The sequence below is a fragment of the Cheilinus undulatus genome, linkage group 22 (genome assembly GCF_018320785.1).
Source record: "Cheilinus undulatus linkage group 22, ASM1832078v1, whole genome shotgun sequence".
In the NCBI taxonomy this organism is placed as follows: domain Eukaryota; kingdom Metazoa; phylum Chordata; class Actinopteri; order Labriformes; family Labridae; genus Cheilinus; species Cheilinus undulatus.
Window position 1 is genome coordinate 6662770 of NC_054886.1, and position 22956 is coordinate 6685725.

Genomic DNA, 22956 nt, shown 5'->3' on the forward strand with positions numbered 1-22956 from the left:
GATCAATACTGCATGATAATGATGTTGTGACATTTGGAGGAGAGATTGTGTGCGTGGATGTGTGTTTGCAACCCGCACAGCGTGTCCATGTGGGAAGTTGTCAGTGTATGTGAGCTCCCACGTGCCTCTGAATATGCAGTATCACAAAGAGTCCTCTTTCCTCTCCAACACTTCACGTCAATGATAGAATGACCAACATTTAAACTTTAATTTTCTGCTTGCATATTTAATTTTTTCTGCCTCAACATTACACCCTGTCTTTATTTCAAATATAAGAATGACTCATGGTCTGTTTCTCTTTCCTGTGAATCACCAGGGACCAAGAAACTTTGATGGGAAATATCGCTCTGATTACTTTTGTGTAAAAAGACTAAAACAAAGTGAGATTAAGTCCACACGGAGAGATAGTTTCACCATTTCTTATCTTATTTGGGATTAGGGAAGAACACAGTGGAAATCAAATCAGGGCATGGCATTTGATTACAGGAAGTAAGTAAATCATGTTTCTCGTCATTGCTGGGAGAGGCGGCGGTATTATGACACCAAACGTTCTCATATCGAATTTCTGAACTGTCAGCACACCTGGTGGGACTTAAGGATAGAGGAATCCTGCAATATCATTCAAACTTTTAATGCAGTTGTCTGGGATATACTACATTCATATCTATGTTCTTATTTTTACCGTTCTCACAAATGTTTCCACGTGTTTAGCTGTTTTTTTTAAACCCTGTTGCTGCTTACAACCACTTCCAAGGGTATTATGTCATCAAAATGTCCATGTGTTATGGTTCTATTGATCCCATTCTCAAGATCTCATCATTTGGCTCATGTGTCTATTTGGACTTAAATTTAGAGAGAGGAAAATTAAATCCAGTCTTGTCCTGTGAGCTCATCTTGGCTATTTTTTCATCCTTTTATTTTAAAGGCAATATTTTAGGAACATCCAGAGGGAATTTCTTTAATTTGGCAGAACCATCCGTATGAGCTAATAGAGCTGTTATGAAACCAGGATTTAATCTTGACTCCATGCTAGTTACAATCAAACAAGATCAAGACCTGTGTCAATACCATGGCACCAAAAAGGATACAGTTTTGTTTTTTTTTTTCATTTCCAAACTTCAAATACAGTAGGAAAAGTTCAATAAACAGTAAACACAGATGAGCATGTGACATACAGTTTACGCTGATAGAAATTAAACAAGACAGGGCCAGCCTGAAATAAAGCATTTCCTCTAATTTATCATGAACACACCAGAAAAAGTGCTGCTCTGTCTGTAAATCAGCTGTGAGGCTGTCATCAGTCCACAGGTTGGGAAGTGAAGGAAAACTTTTAGGGATCAGGAGACATTGCTCTCTCTCTCTCTGTCTGTGACAGACGGACATTTGCTGACCGTGGAATTAAACCGTTAGCGAGGATAGAGGCTGTGACGGAGGGCTGAGAGGAGAGAGGCATGCAGCAGGCAGGAACAGGCACATCTTCTGCAAAATCTTTCTTCAACTCTGTCCAGAGGTTTTCTGTATTCCTAACTCCTCTAGGGTAGAACCTCTAAAGAACCACTAACCATCAAATACAAGTGCAGATATGTCCATTATGCCAAACTTAGGTATCTTTGGTACTATCTAATTTAAAAACAACAGATTTTGTGGGAGGCAGTGGTCCCCAAAATTTGGGCTTTTATGCCTTAATCTTGAGATTGGATAGAGTTGGATATGGGGATTGGAGGGTGCAGATGAGACATATGGGACAGAGGCTATTGGCCCACTTACATGAGGTACAACCTAACCTGTAGGCCCAGATTTAGTGTTTTCAAAGCACATGGTGTAGAAAGAGCGTCAAAAATTCTGATTACCTTATCAAAACCTATGTCCACCCACCACACTTTCAAAATAAAAGATAGAAATTTCCCATGCATCAACTCTGAGAAAACACAATGGACATAGGGTTTATCCCATAGGACTGTCGACTCAAAGTTGATGCTTTGGCGTAATTTAGTGGACATTCTCCCAATGTGTATATCAGGGCTGTCAAATGATGGAACACAGTTAATCACAGAATTTAGATAATTATCATTTATGATAAGGATTTAAGTATTTTGCCTCTCAAACCAAAGCTGTCAATGCCCGTAATAACATTGTGAAGCAATCTTTACTTGTTCTTTAATTTTAGACTCAAACATTTTAGACTAGTTTAAGCCATATTTTTAGAACTTGTTTTAGCCATATTTTTGTCATTTCTGTCCTTTATAGTTTTAGTCTAGTAAATCAAAGTAAATCAAAGTTTAGGTTTGAGTCCATGAAAAGTTCTTGCATTTTAGTCTTTACTTTTTGTCATATACATTAATTTTCTTTGCCTTAATCTGGTGCTGATCATGTCTGCACAGCGGAAGGGGTCAGCACTGTTGCCTCACAGCTAGAAGGTTCCTGGTTCACTTTCCAGTCAGGGCCTTTCCGTGCAGAGTTTGCATGTTCTCACTGTGCACATGTGGGTTCTCTCCGGGTACTCCGGATTCCTCCCACCACCAAAGACATGCTTATTAGGTTAACCTGTGTCTCTAAATTGACCGTAGGTGTTAATGAGAGTGTGCCTGGTTGTCTGTCTCTGTATGTCAGCCCTGCAGTTGACTGGCGACCAGTCAATGGCAGCTGGGATAGGCTTCAGCCCCCTACCCCCCGCGGGGGCTAAGTAGTATAAAAAAAAATGGATGGGTGTCACAGATCATACTTATGTGTTCTATGTACCCCTGTAAAACCTCCTATCTTTTCCTTCTAAAGCTGAAAGGCAGAAGACCTATAGATTCACCCTACCTAACAGCGTGTGCTCTCATAACATGGATTTTGAATGTCACACCAAACTTAATTACATTTCAGTCTTGTTTTAGTCTCCTTAACGAAAGCTAAACTTACTTTTTGTCTGAGTTTTTGTCATCAAAGATCATATTTTTTAGGAAAAAAAGTGTTGGACAACTTTAACATTGATTTAAATGAAAGTTGCACTGCTATACCAGAGTGGTATGACATCATGGCATAGAGGTAGTGTTAAACATAGAGAAATATGCAGGAGTGCATGTACAGAATGGCTTTGGCATTTAATGATTTTTTTTGTAAGACACCCAATGTATGTACTATCTTTAGCTAAGGGTAGTTTCCTTGTTGTTGGGATAAAACCTGCCTTTATTTTGAAAGAAATAAATCCTCTCTTCTATTATCTATTAGCATCAGCTTAACCGCTGGAAAAAAGAACTTGTTACCAAAAGGAAATTCATTGAAATCAGATAAATGGACTAATAAAAAGTCAAATTTTGCTATCGAAAGGTACCAACTACTTTTGATTTGTGCACTAAGCTCTCTGAGAGGTCCTTTTTTTTACATCACTGTGAGAGCAGGCAGCTGCTGCCCTGCTGTTTGGTTTCACGACCACATGCCTGGAAGGACAAAATAGCATGCTACTTATGTGAATGAGACAATTGAATTTGTCAAGTTCAAACCATAATCCATAGTATCATGTCAATGCTGACAGTGCTTTTTTTCAACTCAAGGAGAGTGCTATGAGTGATCTAGTCTGATATTTATACCCTTCGTTGAGGATTTTTGGCCTGATGAAGACCTACATAAATACTTCCTCATCTTTGCTACAGTAACTCTGGCAACAGTAGTGATGGTAAAGTGCATCTTACCAGGTGTTAAGAGGCACAAAGCTCCAAAGATAGTTTGATTTTATCCAAAGTAAACTGTCCATACTGGGCCTTCCTTCAAGCTGACACATCTTTGGCCTCAGACCCTCAAATGGTGCTGGCCTCTCTCCCATGCGGATTGGTTTTGGCTTGGACTGCGAGCTTTATGAGCGACATCAGCGATCTATCAAATATGTTGAGGACAGCCCTTTAGCATCATTGATCTCTATGCTCTGCAGAATGTGCATATATACCAGCTATACATCACTGGATAATGCTTGATCAGGAGAGATTGATAAAATAGAGGGGGCTGTATTAAAGATACTAAATATTTCTGAGGGGGTCTGCTTTGCTGATTAACAGCTTCATAAAAGAGCCACAGCTCCTCTGATCTTGAGGCAGCTTTTCAATCATGTGAAGGATTGGGACGGAGTGAATCCACATCAAATGAGTGCTTGTTTCTTAAAACATTAATATCTTCATCCTGTGCATCCAGAGATTAGTGTCAAGGGGGGCAATTGTCTGATTTACCTTGCTATTTTTATTCCTCTTACTTCCTGCTGCGTCTGACGATAATATTTGTCTCCTAATCCTTCCTCTCTCCATACGCTTCCCTGTTTTACAGCTCATCCAGTCCATCCAGGCTCCTAAAAAGAGTTGGCTGCATTGTAGTGAGACACTATTAATTACCTTGTCATCCCTCGACAGTTGGCAGTGACAGGTTTTAGACCGGCTCTCTGAGGATGTGGGCGGACACAGGCGCTAAATTAAAAAGCCGGGAGAGCTTGTCATATCCTGTCATTGGTATATTTAATGAAAAACCAAACATGGGTGAAAATGTGTGTTTAGTCTGGCAAAAGACAAGGAGATAGACGTGTTGAATTACAAACAGATGGGGAGAAGGAGAGATCAGACACGTATCGACTAAGTGAGAGACCAAGAAACAGCTGCTGGTTACATGGGCACAGGTCTGGAGACAAAGAGAAACCAGGCCAACACAAACACTTCAGGCACTGCAGAGCATCAGTACAGAAGCCCATAACACTTTTAAAGCTGCATGAATCACAGTGGGGTTGTCTGAAGCATTAATAGGCAATGACTGTGGATCGTGCCCTTTGACTTGTCATCTTTTAGAAATTTAAAGCAAAATTTTACATGAATGTGCTTGTAATTTCACCTGATTGCCATGTCTGAAGCTTCTTTTGTTATAAGAACAGATGCCTTATCCAACAGCTAGACTAAACACACTACAGAAACAGCTGAAATCCAGACGTGCAGGAGTCTGACACAGGCAGGTAAAACAGGCTCGTCTTTCAGCCTTCTTAGAGAGTTTTCTAGTCATTTTACCTTGCAGAGGTGCACATTTGACCCATTACACCTCCCTACTACCTGCTGAGGTTCTGATTTTTGTGACAGCAGAAGCAGGGGCTCTTAAAGTGGTGGCATTGGCTTGTAGCTGCTGAGCAGAGGCAACCATGGCACTAGGGTTGGCTTTCAGCATCCTTGGCAGTAGAACCATGCTCCAAAGGTGGTGGCGTTGGCCGCATCTGTAGCAGTGGCATTCACGGTTCTAGGCAGAGGCTGCTACTGTGGCTGGCTTGGTATTCCAGCGCTGTAAATACACAGTAACTGACAGAGTCAGGTCAAAGGTGCTCGCTCAGATGGCGCTCAGCAACAGGCTGAGACTGTGGTTCACTGCCTGTTCTGAAGAGGCCTAACTTGGCTGCATGTATAGGCAGTTTTAGACCCTTTTAAGAAGGGCTGAAGCACTGTATACATTAATCTCAGCACTTTTTAAAAGATGACAGGAAAATCTGACAGGCATTTTGTAACTATCTTTTTATTTCCCAGCTATTACTTTCAATGAATCATAGTTATAATCACTACCATTTCAAACTTATGTGCCATATATAATTCCTGAGAAAGGCATCATCTCTCTGCAGCTGTGCAAGTCCAAAAAACACACGTGGAGGAGCAGCAGGTAAATAAACATAAAATAATAATAATTATTAATAATTTGTATGTATTTGTGCCTTACAACATAAAAAATGCACACAAGTTAAAACTTTTTTTGAAAGGAAAATTTATTATAAATCTAAATTTAAAGAGATACTATAAAAAAGACTTTTTGTACAAGTAAGTTTAAAGAAGGGATTTTAATGACGGCACTGATGAAAGGTTTTTAAGGTCAAAGTTGAGCTCTGAGCCAAAAATAAACTTTGTCTACAATATTGTAGGCAGTGTTTTAAATTTACTGGCATGTTGACCAGATTGTTTTAGATGGTGGTGGTGAGAGGGAGGACAAATTACAGGACTTCAGATTCTGTTTTGTTGCACTTGAGGGAGTTTTTGGACATACTATGGTGTCATCAGCATAACAATGAAATTTAATATTGTAATTTTGAATAAGGTGACCCAAAGGAAGCATAAATATGGAAAAGGAGACCAAGGATGGACCCCTGTGGTATACCACAAGTGAGGGGGCAGGGATGAGGGACACTCCCATAAAACAGAAAACCAGACAAATAAGAGAGAAGCCAGTCCAGAGCAGTGTCTTTAATGCCGAGGTGCTGCTCTAGATGGATCAGGAGGGTGTCATTATTCGCTGTATCATAGGCAGACAACACAGAGCATTAAGCTCTTCAAGTTGTTTCTAAACCATTTACTCATTAAATGTGTAAACATGAAACATCCAAAGCTTTACATTTAGTACAATTAAAGACAGAAGTGATCAAAACGTGGCCTGTGGCCTACCACGAGGGGAGCAGTAGTGAGGCAGTAAGCATGGTCCACTGGTGCAAACTTTGTAGTAGCTGGCACAAACTTTGTGACTCATGGTTTTTATGGCTGATGGCGTACCAAAAAAGGGCAACAGACAGATGTCAATTACACTAGTTCCCCCTATCTTCCACTTCCACTTTGATTATGTAAATGACTACCCGTGGTCTTGCTTTATGTATGTGTGCTGGCGTTAACATATACTTTTGTCCTCTGTATTTTAATTCTATCATCATGAAAGGGATCTAATAAACAAATCCTTACCAATGATTATAGGAAGTTCAAAGCAATGCTCAACCCAGCTTACACAGGTTCATGTTCTCAAGGTGGGCATGTTCTATGATTAAAGCATGGGATTGCACATTCTGCTATCACTTATTATGGCTAACCTATGTTAGCTGAACAAATGCAGCGATGCCTGCATGCAACAGGGTCTTGGTAGATAAAATAAGTATGGGTGGTCAAAATGAGATTACAGAGCTGGTTTGTACCAGTTTGCTGGCGCTTCTGCCATTATCTTCAAATTTGCCTTTAAACTGGCTTATCCTGTGTGATTTTAACAACCTGTGCATTCGCTATGCTGTTAAAGCAGCCTTGCCACTGTGATTCAGAACATCACATAACAGGATGAGCCATGCTTCCTCCCCTCAATTCTGCCCCAAAGGTGATAGAGATTCGTAGTTTAGATACACTGTCCTCCTACTTCACCCTAATGGAAAAGCCATGTCGTGTTACCCAGGGCCTGGTTCACACTGCGGCGCTACGTCACAGTCAGTGCGGTTTGGATGAAATAGTCAGAGACCAACCCTCTGCGGTGGTGCTGATCCCAGCCCGGACCTGTGTTTGGCCTGGCGAGTGTGAACAAGCTGCAGCAGCCCAGGGGAGCTGTCCGTGGTGCTGAAACCGAGGATCTCTCCTCCACTGCTGGGACTGCTGCTGCTCTGCTACTTCACTAGCTAATAAACTAACATGGAGATGTTTAAAGCCTGACTTCACAGAGCTGATGCATTCTGACTACTGTATTCATCATCGAAGGAGGAAGTGAGAGTCTTAGGGTTATTTTATGAAATGGGAATACTGGCAAAAATAAAACATTTGCTAAAAGACTAAAACAGTTGAGCCAAATTCCCTTACGTTTGCTGGTCTCAGTTCAGTGTTACCAGTTTATTGTTGCTTCTGTAGGGTGAAGGTAAATTGTGGCAGTATGGTAGTAACCATTAACTGGAGCTACAGTAGCTACTAGCAGCAGGCAGTTTAGTCTGTTTAAGCTTAGAAGGAGTATTAACCAGAATTGTGACCCTGAACTGATTTTAAACACTCACAGTTTGGTTAACTGACAAGTAATTCTGGTGCTGACCACTGAGGGATCTAAGTTAAACCATGTAATCAGATGGGATACTCCCATTGTGCATGCACAGCTCATGTAAAAGCTTACATGCTACTAACCAGTGGTTCCCGACCGGTGTTCCTTAAGGCAAGTCTAGTATGTCATGGAAATTTGTACAAATAGCAAAAATAGTACATTAAAGAAAACCCTGCTGTATCTATTGGGCCACCAGCATATATGAAGTATGTTGGTATATTTAAGAGGTCACTTTATCACATATCATCCACTTAAAGGGCATCTTAGAGAGCATTTTATCAAGTTTTGTCCACTGGACTCTTGTTGACATTTTCTTCCGAAACGAATCCTGGATGAGATTCTCCTGTATTTTGGGGGTCATCTCCCACCCACCTCTCAAATAATTTTCATTGCTGTACTATATAAAGGCTTCTTTGCATTATTATAAAATTGTACATATATTATCTGCACCCTAGTGTCTGGCCTACAGCGTGTTAGTGTATAATTTAAAACAGCCAGGTACTAAAAAAAGTACTGCTCTAGAGTCCAGTGGTGGCGTGCTTTACACCACTGCTTTGCATTGCACTTGGTGATGTATGGCTTGGATGCAGCTGCTCGGCCATGGAAACCCATTCCACAAAGCTCTCTACACACTGTTCTTGAGCTTATCTGAAGGCCACATGAAGATGGAGGTCTGAAGCGATTGACTCTGCAGAAAGCTGTTGACCTTTGCGCACTACGTGCCTTAGCATCCGCTGACCCCGCTCCGTCATTTTACGTGGCCTACCACTTGGTGGCTGCGTTGCTGTTGTTCCTTAACGCTTCCACTTTGTTATAATACCACTTACAGTTGACTGTGGAATATTTAGGAGCGAGGAAATTTCACCACTGGACTTGTTGCACAGGTGGCATCCTATCACAGTACCACGCTGGGATTCACTGAACTCCTGAGAGCGACCCATTCTTTCACAATTGTTTGTAGAAACAGTCTGCATGCCTAGGTGCTTGATTTTATACACCTGTGGCCATGGAAGTGTTTGGAACACCTGATTTCAATTATTTGGATGGGTGAGTGAATACTTTTGCCAATATAGTGTATGTTTATTTGAAGGATGTCTCATTGGCAATAGCAAGCATTTAAATAGCTCACCAATATGACAGGAAGTATGTGCAACTCTCTTACCAAACATCTGACTGCCTTCAAATTTCATATGTAAGATCAAGGTCCTCCCCTCTACACACTCAAAAGTTAATTTCATCCTTTTGGTGTAGCACTCCTACAGGAAACAGAAAGTGACACAATTGGGCCATTTCTTTCTTTGTGAGCAATTTGTTATCTCACTGCTTCACTGGAAGTCACAGGAGGAAACTTCTGATTTGCATCAAATCTCACATGATTAGGGTCTGCACCTCTAATATCATGTGCAGCACACAGCACGGGTCGCTTACACCCAATTACTCCCATACTCCCGTGGTTGCGACATGTGCTGGGGTTCTTGGGCCCTCAGTTCTGCTTGCAACCCCAGTTATTTTCAAAGTCAGAAAAATAAAGTAGTAAATTTCTGCCATTTTTAGATGATGCATGAAAATGCATGAAAAACAGCTGAACCCAGAAAATAGTGAGTTAAACCTCAAAATTTTCATCACCCAGACCCCCCTCTGAGACAGCTTTCAGAATCTTACTGGTATTTCTTTGCCCTTGTCTGAGCTTCAAAGAAAAGCTGTGGAGTCAGGAAGAGAAAATGGATTTGGGCGATTGAGGAGGTGTTGTTTTGGTCTAAAAATCTGCTCTTAAAGTTGGATAGAAGACATTTTAAGTTGAAACAAGATTAACATTTTGTTGTTCTCCTGGTTAGGTCCATATGTAGAGTCTTTTTCAAAGAGACTTCAGATTCTTTCACATTTAAATTTTTTTTATTTTTTGGAAACATCATGTGAAACATCAGTGTTTTTGGGCTGAAATTTCCATACTTTTGTTTTTCTGTAATAAATAAAAGATTAATAGTAAGCCTTAGAACTAATTTATAGTTTGCAGGAGACAACCAGCCAACGCAGTATTTTTCTTAGATTTTGCCTCGTCTGACATTTTCAAAATGAATATGAAATGTGCAGACGATTGTGAGAGCGTTATGAAAGGTCACAGCTTTGATAGGAAGATTCAAAGTAAAAGATTCATATGAAAAGTTTACTAAAGGGATGTTTTTTACTCCTATGGCTTTTCTTTAGCTCTGCTCAGTGAGGGAAAGATAAGAACTCTGGGACGATAGGCTGAGCTAGATGCTGCTTTTAAAGACGTAAATTCAAGTCTGAGGTCAGAAACCTCTAGAAGCTTTCATGCATCCTTGTGAAACCTAAAGGGAGCTGTGTCCATTGAATTACACCACCTGATTGCAGTCACTAGGCAAAAGTCGTAACAGGTGATAGCACATCCTTGTCTGATGCTATTAAACGCAGCATGAGTCTCAAACGTCAGAGTGAAAAACCTACAGGGAAGGTCTGTTATTTTCAATCCCCCACTGAAGAGGCTATGACGCTACTGCAGTATTATATCTGGAAAAAAAAGCTTAGAAACTAAAAGAAGAGAGGGAGAATGAGTGAAAAGAGCCCAGGGAAATCTCCCGCCCCATCTTGCAGGCACCTCAGCTTCCCTGTTCCCTCTCGCTCACCTCACTGACTTTCAATCGCCAGAGCCAATTTGCTGGGAGAGAAGCCCCACGCTGGCAAGAAATGAAACCACCTCGGCTCCTCGACACACACATACACCTACCCCTCAGCGCTGTCCTTCTCCTCCTCCTCCGTATTCTCCTCTCTTCAGTCTCCCAGCACATCAAAGGCCTGGAAGAGAAACACCGAGACTCGCTCGGTCGCAGCTTCGCCTCCCCACTTCTCGTTTTGTACCGCGGTCTCACTCCTCCCTCCTCTCACTCCTGGGCTTTTGGTGCCAACTGTGAGTTAGAGAGATGAAAACGAGAAGGGCTAGTCGCTTTACTGCAATGGTGTCACTAAAAACATACTGAACAGTTAGGATGATGAGCTCTTTATAGAGATAGTCACAAAACTTATTGGTCACATACTGGCAAAAAACATGGTGGAAAGTTGTATGGTTTTAGCTACATATGTCTTTACCATTCCCATTAATGTAATACCCATTAAGTCAGTATGTCCTAACCCTAACCCTAACCCCTATCATATGAAATAATTTTAGGTTGCATCACATTGCCCTGTATCTTATTCCATCCTATCCTGCTCTAACGTTTCTGATTTTCTATGTTAATAATGATTCTAAAGATTGGCACCATCATTAACGGCACTAAACTTTGGTAATTTGATAGTGCTTCTTGACACAGAAAGTCCTTTATGACCCTAAATGTCTTGCTGTGACAAGACATCATCAACAAACACTGATATATGAAATCATATTGTTGCCTATCATTTCATATCGAACAGTATCTTTGTATTTTATTGTATCAACATATCATGTTGTAATATAATGTAATGCAACGTAATGTAACATACTGTAACAAAGAGCATTGCACCACAATGTAATGTAACATGACATATCGTAACGTAGCATAGTGTAGTGTAACATAACATGTAGCATAGCGTACAGGATGTACCCATAGCGACAAGTCATGTCATGTCATGTAACTTATCTTTTTGTATCATATTGCAGTGTAAGGTAACAATGTAACGTAATGTTCCGTACTGTACCATAGCGTAGTGTGACATATCATATTGTAGTGTATCATAGCATTATATTGCAGCTTATTGTAAAGTAACGTATGATAACGTGACATGACATAATGTACTGTATCATACTGTATGAAATTGTACCAAACTGTATAATAGTGTATTGTATCAAATTGTATCGTATAATATTGTATTGTATCAAATTTTATTGTATCATATCCTTGCGCAGTATTTTACTGTATTATATCAAACATATATTGTAACATAATGAAAAGCTATCTAAAGTACCACACTGCACCACAATGTAGCATAATGAAACATAAACTAAAATAGTTAAGTGTAATGTAACGTAATGGGACATAAAGTGGTGTAGCGTTATGCTACATAATGTAATGTAGCATTGCTTAACGTAACATTCTAATGTATCATATTTTACTGTATTGTATTGTAATGTAACAGAACACAATGTGACATAATCTAACATTACATAACATAATGTAATGTAACATTACAAAGTGTGACGTAACGTAACATAAAATTACATAGCATAATGTTCCGTACTGTACTATTACATAGCATAGTGTAGCGTCATGTTGTCGTATTGTATCTTATTGTGATGTATAGTTGTAACATAACGTAATGTACTGTAACATAAGCCATAATATTGTACCATATTGTATTTTATTGCATCGTATCATGTTATATCATGCGTTTTGTGTCATATCCTTGTATAGTATTGTCTTGTTACATGGTATCATACTACATAATGTCAAACATATATTGTAACATAATGTGACGCTACATAAAATACCACACTGCACCACAACGTACTGTAACAAAATATAATGCAGTGTAGTGTAACGTTATGTAACAAAGTGATGCAGAGTAATGTAATGTCGCCTGATGTACCATATTGTTACTATCAAATTTTACATATAATGTAACATAATGTAATTTAGCATAACATGACATTATGTAACATGACATAACTTGACATAGCATAACATAACGTAATGTAACATTGCTGTAATGTAGTTTTTTGTTACATATTGTTGTATTGTATCATATTGTATTTTCGTACTGTATTGTATCTTATCAAATTGTTTCTTGTTTCTACTTCATGCTGTGCTGCATCATACCATTTCATTTCATTTCATTTTGTCTTTTTAACAAACAAAACATGGAAAAATCTGGGACTTTGTTTTAGATCCTTGGCATTTCAGCTGAATATTTCAGGTGGCATTAAATAGCATCACAAGAACCAACACATTACACTTTCTGCTTCAGCTCTTCTACAAGTAGTGTGTGATCTATTGCATGGAAGGAAGGAGACAGGAAACACACAGGTAGAGGAGGCAAAAAAGAGAAGAGGGTTGTTTGCCTGAGGCGCTGGCTCTCTCCCCAGCTCAGTGACGGTGGTGTCGGGAGTTTGAGATTGTAAATAATTAACCATCTCACCTCAAAGAACACACACAGGCTCCGCACAGTAATGCCCTCTACTTCTCATGCACATGCTCACTGAGAGCAGAGAGACAAAGAGAGCTTTAGACAAAGGCCATTTTGGTTTCATCTCTTATAAGAGAGCCAGCTGCGTTACTATTTCATGTTGCATTTTCTTTGCTTGACATACAGCCGAGTGGCGAGGTAAGCTGGGGGGCAAAGTTGACTCGTGGGCCAGGAACTAACATCCAAAAACAGTGGAGTGGAATCAGTGCTCATGCTGGTTTTCCATGCACAGCTTCTCCTTCATACTCCAGCGACTATGCAGATATCAAAAGTCCTGGTGCATGTGCAAATCACCTCACAAGCTATCACTGAACAAAGCTTAGCAATGACACAAAATTACCTCTGTGTATGTTATTACCATCCTTGCATTTAATTGCGTTTTTAATGCCTCGCGGGAGCAGGGTGCACCCTTTTACTGCTGCATTGTAATGGGTTTAGAGTTATTCCCTCTCTGGCATGAAAACACCATTACTCCCCAGAAGGCTTCTCCTGACATTTAACGGGGAGTAGCTGGGTAAGGGGCGGGGATGGAGCGCTGGGATAGAGATGTAGAAGGAGTTAGGGGCGGGGGTGATGTCTGGTATTGCTGGTGAGGCTGGTAAATAGCGCTGTTCGAAGGGGGTGTTCACGGAAAGGTACGCAAAATGTCAGATGTGAGCTGCATAGCAAGCTAAGAGGAGAATGTCAAGGGGCGATGGACAGCTGCTGAGCAATTTCCTGGTCATTAGCAGGATACCAGGGACCTGAGGCGCTGCTGGTGACCTCGGTTCGCTGAAGGCGAGTATGCAGCGGCCTGTCAGTGACTCAGCCACAGGCTAATAAAAGTATCTTGTGTGGATGCTGAGCAGAATACACACACTGGAGCCCCTAAGCGAAATGTAGGGTCTAACTAGGGCGGTGATTAGGAATGTGCTTCTAGCACTTTCAGATGCTGCTGCTGCTACTGTGGCAGAAAATACCACAGTAGGTGGTATTTTTATGATATTTTCAAACTTTACTGGAATAAAGCTATCAAATCTGACAGAGAATAAAGACAGGCATTGCTGGATGTAATTGTAATTGTGTAATACATTTTGGACCATGCAAAACAATGCAAAGTGCCGAAGATAGAAAAACAAGCTTCCTAAAAGTGCATCGAACTTTGTAGGGATTAGCAGTGTTATCCTGGCCTAATTGGACTCCAGGCTCCACATTTCTCTGCACACTGACTATGCCTTACTTAACAAATACCACACACAGGGCTAAAGCTGACCCATGAGTAAAGACATAATGTGGGCAATCTGTTTGTCAGGAATGAAACTGCACTCTTCTTCTCATTCTTAATGTCACAAATGAGCACCAAAAGTGAAAACCTGCCAGACTCTGGAATATGATTTAGAAAGACTTTATTACTCCATGGGGGTGAATAAGGGTGTTCAACTGCTCCTATGTGTAATATAAGCATGAAGATTTAAGATATGAGCATGTAAGCCATTCAGAAAATATTCAAACATCCTAGACCACTGATCATCAACCATATCAGGCCCCCTAAAGCTTTCTGTCCGGCCCCAAGAAGATCATGAAATTCAGAAAAGGAGAAAAAGATGTTGTGGCTTTAAGAGTATCTTTTGGCTTTCAATGTCTGCAGCCCAAAAACAATTAATATTGATATAGTTTTGGAATAATTTAACATTTGATCTGTTTTAAAATTCACTTGTCAGCCATTATAAGTCAATATATTAAAAAAGATGGGTTAAGCTAGCAGAAATGTTGCAAAGATAGACAGCTAAAGTGGTGAAAAGGGGTTGGAGAGTGGAAAAAATGAGTGATATGTGTCAAAAAGGGTTGTAGAGTGGCACAAAGGGACAAAAATTGGCAGAAAAAGTGGTGGAAGGAGGTTAAAATGTTGCAAAAAATTGGCAAAAAAGGAAAAAAGGGGGAAGAAGTTTTAAAAATTGGTTCAAGTGGCAAAAATGGTGCAAAACAGTAATAAAAAAGGGCAAAGGGTATTAAAAATTGGGTTAAAAGTGTCCAAAATATAACAAAAATAGCCTGGCAAAGTAGTGAAAAGGGGTTAAAGAGTGTCAAAATGGATGAAAGTGGTAAAAATTATCAAAAATGGGTTAAGAGTGGCAAAAAATTTTGCAGAAATGGCCAAATGAATTAGTGAAAAGAGGTTAAAGAGTGTTCAAAATGAGTTAATGTTGGTGCTAAATCACAATTGGGGAGGGGAGGGACCGTTCACTGGGAGGAGCCAGCCAATGCTGTTGGCAGGCCTATCTCCCTGTGGCATGCTGCGTTATTGATAATATGGATAGATCAAACTGGTCTAATACTGAAACATCAGTACACAAACTAATACTGCAATATCTTAATCAGACCAAAATATTTATTTGAGTTTTTGTGTATTTGAAGTCTGGCCCCCATGGTCTTTGTCTAGACTAAATCTGGCCCTTGTCCATATGTACTTGATGACCCCTGCACTAGATTATTTTTGATTTTGTTATATTGCAGCCCAATGTCAGACAAAATAATTCATTTTTATGCTCATCAATCTGCACTCATTGCCCTATCATGACAAAGCAAAAACAGAAATTTGCAGGATTGCTTCAAGGCACAGATCTGGGGAAGGGTAAGAAAAAAGTGCTGAAGGCCTCCATAACTGTCAATTGAAAATGTCTGGCACAACCAGGACTCTTCCAAGAGCTGGTCTGACTGAGCAATCAGGGGAGAGGGGCCTCAGTGAGAGAGGAGACCAAGAAAATGATGGTCATTCTAACTGAGCTCCAGAGATCCTGTGGAGATGGGACAAAGCTCCAGGACAGCCATCACTGCAGCCCTGCACTGATCTGATCTGGGCTGTATGGAGAAGTGGTCTCTCCTCAGTACATTTGTGCATCCCTAATAAAGGGGAAGTTTTATAGCAGTGAAATAAGTATATAGTTCGGTGTCTGACTCTTACATTCAAATTCCACATACTCCAGTTGTGCTATGATCTGGATGTGCGGCACTTGGCGTGCACCCTGATGCGTTTCTGCAGTGATGCACAGCGCTGAGCAGATGGAGACACAAGATCACAAAATCATGGGAGATTAATGGGTTTTTGCAGAAACAGTATTCAAAAAAAAAAAAACTGTTTACTCTGCGTTTGTATCTTGCTGTTCACTTCTGCTTTATATAATCTGTTTGCTTCTACCATGGATCAGGGCATTGGAGTTGTGTCTTTAGACAGAATATGTGGTTTCATATCAACGCCTGTCGTTTTCCACCTCAAAAGTGAACTTTTCTTTATCCATGGCATCATGTCATCTCTGTGATCCTCTGACTTACGAATGAGCTTTTGCTTATGCCCCAGGATCAGCTGTTATTGTGACATATAGTGATGAAATTTGCAGTGGAGACTTGTGCCTTGTGTTGTCTCCTGTAAATAACAGGATGCTTCATATGTTCCTTCTGTTTGGATCTCTATGCTCTATATCAGGTTATCAACTAAAATTCAAAGAGGTCCAGCCAGACAAAATGGATTAATACCAAAGGTCTGGAGCATCATAATGTCTAGCTTGAATTAGTGTGATATGTAGATCTGGGTGTGATTTCAGGGACTTGTGGCTCTGATAAAATCAGAAAATTATTTTCCTTTAATGCTGTTAATGTTATTTCAGATATGTTTTTATTTGAACAAAGCAACAAAAGGTAAAAGTGGAAAGTATAATTTGACTGTCATTTTTCAGCTAATTCACCCGTTTCTCCGTCTGTGAATCTCTCCTTGCCTCAGCTCACTTGTCTCTTTTTCTACTTTCTTTTTCTTTCTTTCTTTCTTTCTTTCTTTTCTCTTTCTGTCTTCCTCTCGTCTGTCCCTCATATGAATGCAGCGGTGTAAATGTTTACCACCTGAAATGCAGACAGTTCATTGGCGAGCAGCAGCACGTGGGATGGCTTAACTGGCATGCAGCTGGTCTGTGCATTTCCTGATCTGCAAAACCAGTACCGTAAATCCTAGAAAAGCTGCTCCAGTTAAAATTGAAGCACCCCATCAAATTTAAAGTTCCCTTTTAATCGAATGATTGTAGGTCCGGGTCCAGGTCCATATCAGATGGCATCTGGGTCCAGACCCAGACCGCAGTCTGCCAGATAGTGACCCCTACTCTTTATGGATTGGCACGTCTTTGCTGTGGCCGGTGTGTATCTCGAGTGGAGTGGCGCTTCTGGGGTGCACCAGAGATGGATGATGGAACTGCACTGACTAAAAGGGGAGTGATTAGCTCCACAGTGCACTTTGCATATAAAATGCTGGGAAGCCATAGTATGTGGAATCAAGAGGTTTGCAGGAAAGAGTCAGATAGTGGATCATAATAATGCAAGAATAGCAAATCATGGCCATGGAGGTTAAAGCAATTGCAGATGGTTGTGTTGCCTCTTCTGTGACTGATCTAACTGAACAAATCAAAGTATGTTCCTATTAATGTAGAAGCCAACTATAGTTGTTCACTCGTATTTTAATGAATACAGAAACATGCAATCTTTATACAATCTGAAGATTCTCCCAGCTGATTTGAGAAGAACTCTTCAGAGGAATTTACATTGCAGGCATACAGCCAACTTCATCCTGAACTTATCGACCAAGAGCCAAATATTCTAACCTTATTTTTATTGCCTGAAAATATTCCATGCCCTCCTGCTTAGTGCTTCCAGCACACCTACTCTATATATCTGAGGCAAATCTTGTATTTTTCTCCTTTTTTCCATTCATTTACCATTAAAATTCTTTCCCTTAAAATCATGTTTTGTCAAAGTGATGCAGTCCCTTTCATTGGGTATAGGGGAGTTTAATCCACACTGATATACTATCATAAAACTGTCTCTCTAGTAGTTATTAATAATACAAAGAGGTGCAACATTGCATGCTCACTATGTACCCTTTTAAGATTTAGTCCTGATGTATTTTGTAAATATATGAAGAAATTTTTAAAGATTTATTGTTGGGCTTCTACCAGTAGTGCCCCTTGTTAAAAATTTAAATGTATGATTCTAACTTTTAATGGAGTATTTTTGAACCATGGCACTATTATGAGTAACATGATTTAAAAACTTGGTTTCAGTGATCATAACAGATGCAATAAGCTGTTCTCCAACAAATAAATGGGAAAGCAAATCAATAATTTACACGTCACTTACCCTTTTTTCTCCATCACCATTTCTATTGCAAACATCATCCAGAGAACCAGTTGCCAACACAGCATTCACCACCATTTTAACATAATCGTCTCACTATGAACACTAAACAACATCTTGGTTTGCATGCTAACCATGTATAACACAAGTATGCACACCATCCCTCCTCCCCTGCCTTGTTCTCGCTCAAATTCCATTAAATGGTAGCGTACTGCAGCGATCCCAGCGTCCCTTATGGTTTCATGTTCCCTCCTGGCATGACACAGATGGAGCAGGCCATGCCCCCACTGGTGCCACTTTGTTTGGGTGCTGTTTTCGCTGTGATTTTGAAGCCTGTGGGCACTGGCAGGGACTCACAGGGCCTCTCCTGGCATGGAGTCGTATCATCTCTGCAGGGTGAGAAGTTAACATGAGGGGGTGGCGGTTTGGAGAGGGAAACGGAGATGTAATGGTGCAGTGCAGAGAGGTGGGCTGGACTGTGAATATGCGGATAGACTACACAAATTATGGAGAATGAATTTTGGATGCTTTTCATTGTAACAACTTGTCTGGTCTTTGATATTATTTTAGCAAAACCGACCATCTGCTTCTAGATAACTTGCTGGTCACAGTTAATATCTACTCTTTACTTTTTTCCTTATATCTAATAGATAGATTGAGCCACTCCTTTTCCTCTTGTTTACATGTGTAAGTATTCCTCGGCAAGGAAATGAACCACAAATTTCCTCCTTAGGCATTTAGAATAGGCTAAATAGTAGACACTGCATAGCTATGTGAAAGGATAGATCCACAGGACACTGTGTCTGTGGTTTCCAAAAGTAATTCCCAATTTTGATGTATTTGACCACACAACAGTTTTCCTTTTTGCCTCAATCCATTTTTCATGAGTTGTGGCACACAGAAGATTAGATCATGTTCACATATGGATTCTTCTTTGCATGATTCAGCTTTAACTTGCATTTGTGGATGGCTGTGTTGACACACAGTGATTTCTGGAAGTGTTCCTGAGCCCATGCAATGGTTTCCAGTACAGAATCATGCCTGCTTTTAACTCAGGGTCACATCCAGTATCTCCAAGATGGCTCCTGTGTAGATATACATGTTGCTTTTTTAAACAGTGGCAGCTTAGGTAGCATTTAAATCTATGATTGTACGCCAGAAATAGATCAAAATGTACCTTTATCCATTCATTGTCAAATAGGCCCACTTATAATGGATAGGCAGTGGGTAGATGTTGGCTGTGGTCCAATGTTTGGATACTGTATGGCCTGGTCTACCTCAGGATTTCCACCACACTCTGTCTATTTATGTGTGGCATCCACCAGTATGGCATTCTATCAGGATTTGAGCTCCCCAACCTGAGCGTGACCTCAGAGGAAAAATGACAGCCTGGGCGAAGACATGAAATTATAAATGATGCACTTCATTCCCCTTTCCCTTGATTCCTCCCTCCCTCTCCTCCCTCACTCACTTTCCCATCTTTACGCAAGTGTGTTACTAATCAGGGCACACGGAGCCAGACAGTTTGTTTGCAATCCGATAAGAAGGATGGACCAGAGGGAACGAAGGGGGGGGAGAGAAGAGGCGGGGGTTGGAGAGGCATTCTGGAAATATCTGCAAATTGGATTTAGCGGGGGAAAATAGCAGGTATCTGATAGCACACAGACTTGATTCTATTAATGCGGGCGGAGAAAGTAAAGCAGGTGGCGTTTGTGTGAGTTTGTGTGAGTGTTTGCACGGTTTGTGATGATTTTAATTAAAGAGTTGCAACATGGAACAGTTCCCTTTCCACACCCTCAGTGGCAGAAGATAGGTGTTTGAAAGCTGGCTCTCTAAATGTGGCTGCCCACATCTCCACACTCCATAATACACAAATGCATGACTGTATCTACCCCAGTAACCCCAAACCATAACCACCAAGCACTTCCCCCTCTTGAAAGAGAGCCAAGGCGATCAACACAGGAGACATAGCTCACTGCGCTTGATATGGAAATTGTGAGGATAGCTGCTGATAAACAATGAAGTATAGCCTCCACCACTTGCCAAATCTTCAATTGGAGAACTGCCTCTCTCTTTTTTGTCATACGGTAGTCCATCTGCCCAAACTTTCTCCCAATTGATGAGAAAACACACCCTCCACATTGCCAGCCCTTTTTTCCCTCTCTGTCTTCCTACTTTCCCTCAATATCTTCCTTGGCTGACCTAGATAGCAAAAAGCACAAGGATGGAAAGAACATGACTTCAGCAGAATCAGAATCCCTTTAAACAGTCTTGCAGACTAGCCTTTTGTTACACAGCCTGATGGCGAAGGCATATTCTTCCTTTTCCAGATGGTAGCATTCATAGCCAAGGTTGCTAACACTGGTACTTTAAGTGGTTCTGTTTACAAATGACTTGCACTAACATTAAAAATTCCTGGTTGCTTCTTGTCTGGAAACTAGGGCAGAGTCACACCTCACTTTGCATCCTTAGGAGAGGAGAGGAAATTGCAAAACCTTACATGCTCAAACCCATTTTTTATCCCTGTTATTTCACCCGGAAAACTTCAATCTCCTTCTGACCCTCTCGTCACGGTGAGGTGATCTATTTCCATCAACACACACAGGCTGTGTGTATCAATCCAATAGTCTGGTATGGAGGAGAAACTGTCAGAATACAGAGCTGTGTGTGTCCTGAATGTTTACAACCCTTCTACACCTTTACTTTGATGCGAGACGCTTGGAATGGATGTATGGAAGTAGGGCTGCTCCTAATTGACTTATTTTAATACAACTGGCAGATAATAGCTTACAAGTCAATAACTGATATGAGTAGATATAATAATTTAGGTTATATTTTCAACTGACCATCACACCAACAGGAATTGTAATGACATTCTGTTCAAATACATGCACCTTAATAGGGAGTTGGCCCCCCTTTTGCAGCCTCCCCTCTTCTTGGAAGGCTTTCCACAAGAAATGTTTTTGTGGGATTATGTGTCCATTCATTCTTTAGAGCATTTATGAAGTGAGGCACTGATGTTGGATGAGAAGGCCTGGTTCACAATCTCCATCCCAGTTCATCCCAAAGGTGCTGAGGGGTTGAGGGCAGGGCTCTGTGCGGGCCAGTCACGTTCTACCACAACAAACTCATCAAACCAAGTCTTTCTAGCCCTTGCTTTGTGCACCGGGGCAGAGTCATGGTGGAGTAAAAGCATAACATTGTCCAAAATGTCTTGGTATGTTGAAGCATTAAGATTGTTCTCCATGGGAGATAAGAGGGCTAATTCAAATCCTGAAAAACAGCCCCATACCATTATTCTTCCTCCACCAAACTTCACTGTAGGCACAGTGTAGTCAAGCAGGTATCTCGTGGTATCTGCCAAACCCAGACTCACCAAAGAGGGAAGCATGATTCGTCAACACATTTCCACAGTCCAGTGTCCATGTGCTTTAAACCACTCCATCCCGTGGTTGGCACTGGACTTGGCGATGTGAGGCTTCCATGTAGCTGCTCAGGCATGGAAACCTATTCATGAAGCTCCTGCTGAAAAATTTTTGGGCTTACATTAACACCAGTGGAAGTTGGGAACTGGGATTTTACTTGGTCTCTGCTTCATGGCTGAGTTGCTGTTGTTCCTAAACACTTCCACTTTCTAATGGTGTCATTAACAATTGAGTGTGGAATATCCAGACAGGATAATATGTCACAAACTGTCTTATTGCAAAGGTGGCATTCAACACAGTACCACGCTTGAAATCACTAAGCTCATCAGAACGACCCATTCAGTATCACAGATGTTTGCAAATGGAGAATGCAACTGTGGAAACGGGTCTGAATAAAACATCTGAATTCAATAATTAACAGGTGTGGCTGAATACTATTGTCCAAATGCAAGCATGCTTCAGGTAACTGATGGTTTCAACACTCAATAACACTCTTGTGTTGGCTTTAGTTATTACCTGATCAGAATGCTCTAACATATACCCACATTTTTGTTGCTGTTTGACTATTATTTTCAGTTAACTGGTAATTTTCACCTGCCTTTAACAGACAATAACATACATCATACATACATTTGACCAAATTGTTGCAAAATGGATCTACAGTTTTACTTTGCGGAGAAGACTCTGCTCAGTAGATGCTCCCTGGGTTAGTCAAGCAGCATGCTTTGACTTTCCAGGGATTGCATTGCTAGAAACTACCATATGGATAGATACATTTATGACAGTGCCTTCTGAATACAATAAAACTGACTGAAAAGGAATGAATCCATAGTAGTATGAATCCAAATATGAGTGTGCAACAAGCTTTATGCTATAAAGGAGGAGGCTGGGGTGGAGGAGGGTAAGCTTTGCCAGCAGCAGCATGGTGCATCAGCATTGACGCTAGCAGGGATTAGTGAGAAGTACGTCATATTCAAAAACATCGCTGTGTTGAGAGCTGTGATTGGCTGTGGGATATGGGAGGCGATAATTGGGATTATCCGGCTGTCAGCTGATCACAGCTTTGCATGTCCTGTATGAGCTAAAGCTGAGCTTCACTGATCAAATGAAGAGAAAATGTCATATCTGCAACAATATTTTGACTAGTTTGGATGTTATGCTCCTCTGGTAAAGATGAACTTCACATCTCTGTGGTGCAACCAACAAAGAGTTGCATGGTATGGTTTTGTGTGGACTTCACACCAGATCATCAGACAGAACTGCTGGTCCAGTAGTCCACAGTTGCTACTTGCATGAGATAAAGTAAAAGATTAGCATTTGACTGCCTAACGTGTACATTCTGATCTGGATGGTAAGACTTTATAGTATTTTTGCTGTAGAAAATTATTACTTA

The 22956-nt window shown here is 40.7% G+C and overlaps 1 protein-coding gene across 1 annotated transcript in view; it reads left to right on the top strand.

The window, feature by feature from the left end:
* Positions 1-7083: 7083 nt before the first annotated feature.
* The window catches only part of LOC121504980 (neurexin-1-beta-like), a 311753-nt gene continuing 295880 nt past the window's right edge, over positions 7084-22956 (top strand). The window contains exons 1-2 of the mRNA XM_041780094.1: positions 7084-7336; positions 10607-10738. Coding sequence (XP_041636028.1) covers positions 7084-7336; positions 10607-10738 — 385 coding nt within the window. The remainder of the gene's footprint in view (positions 7337-10606; positions 10739-22956) is intronic.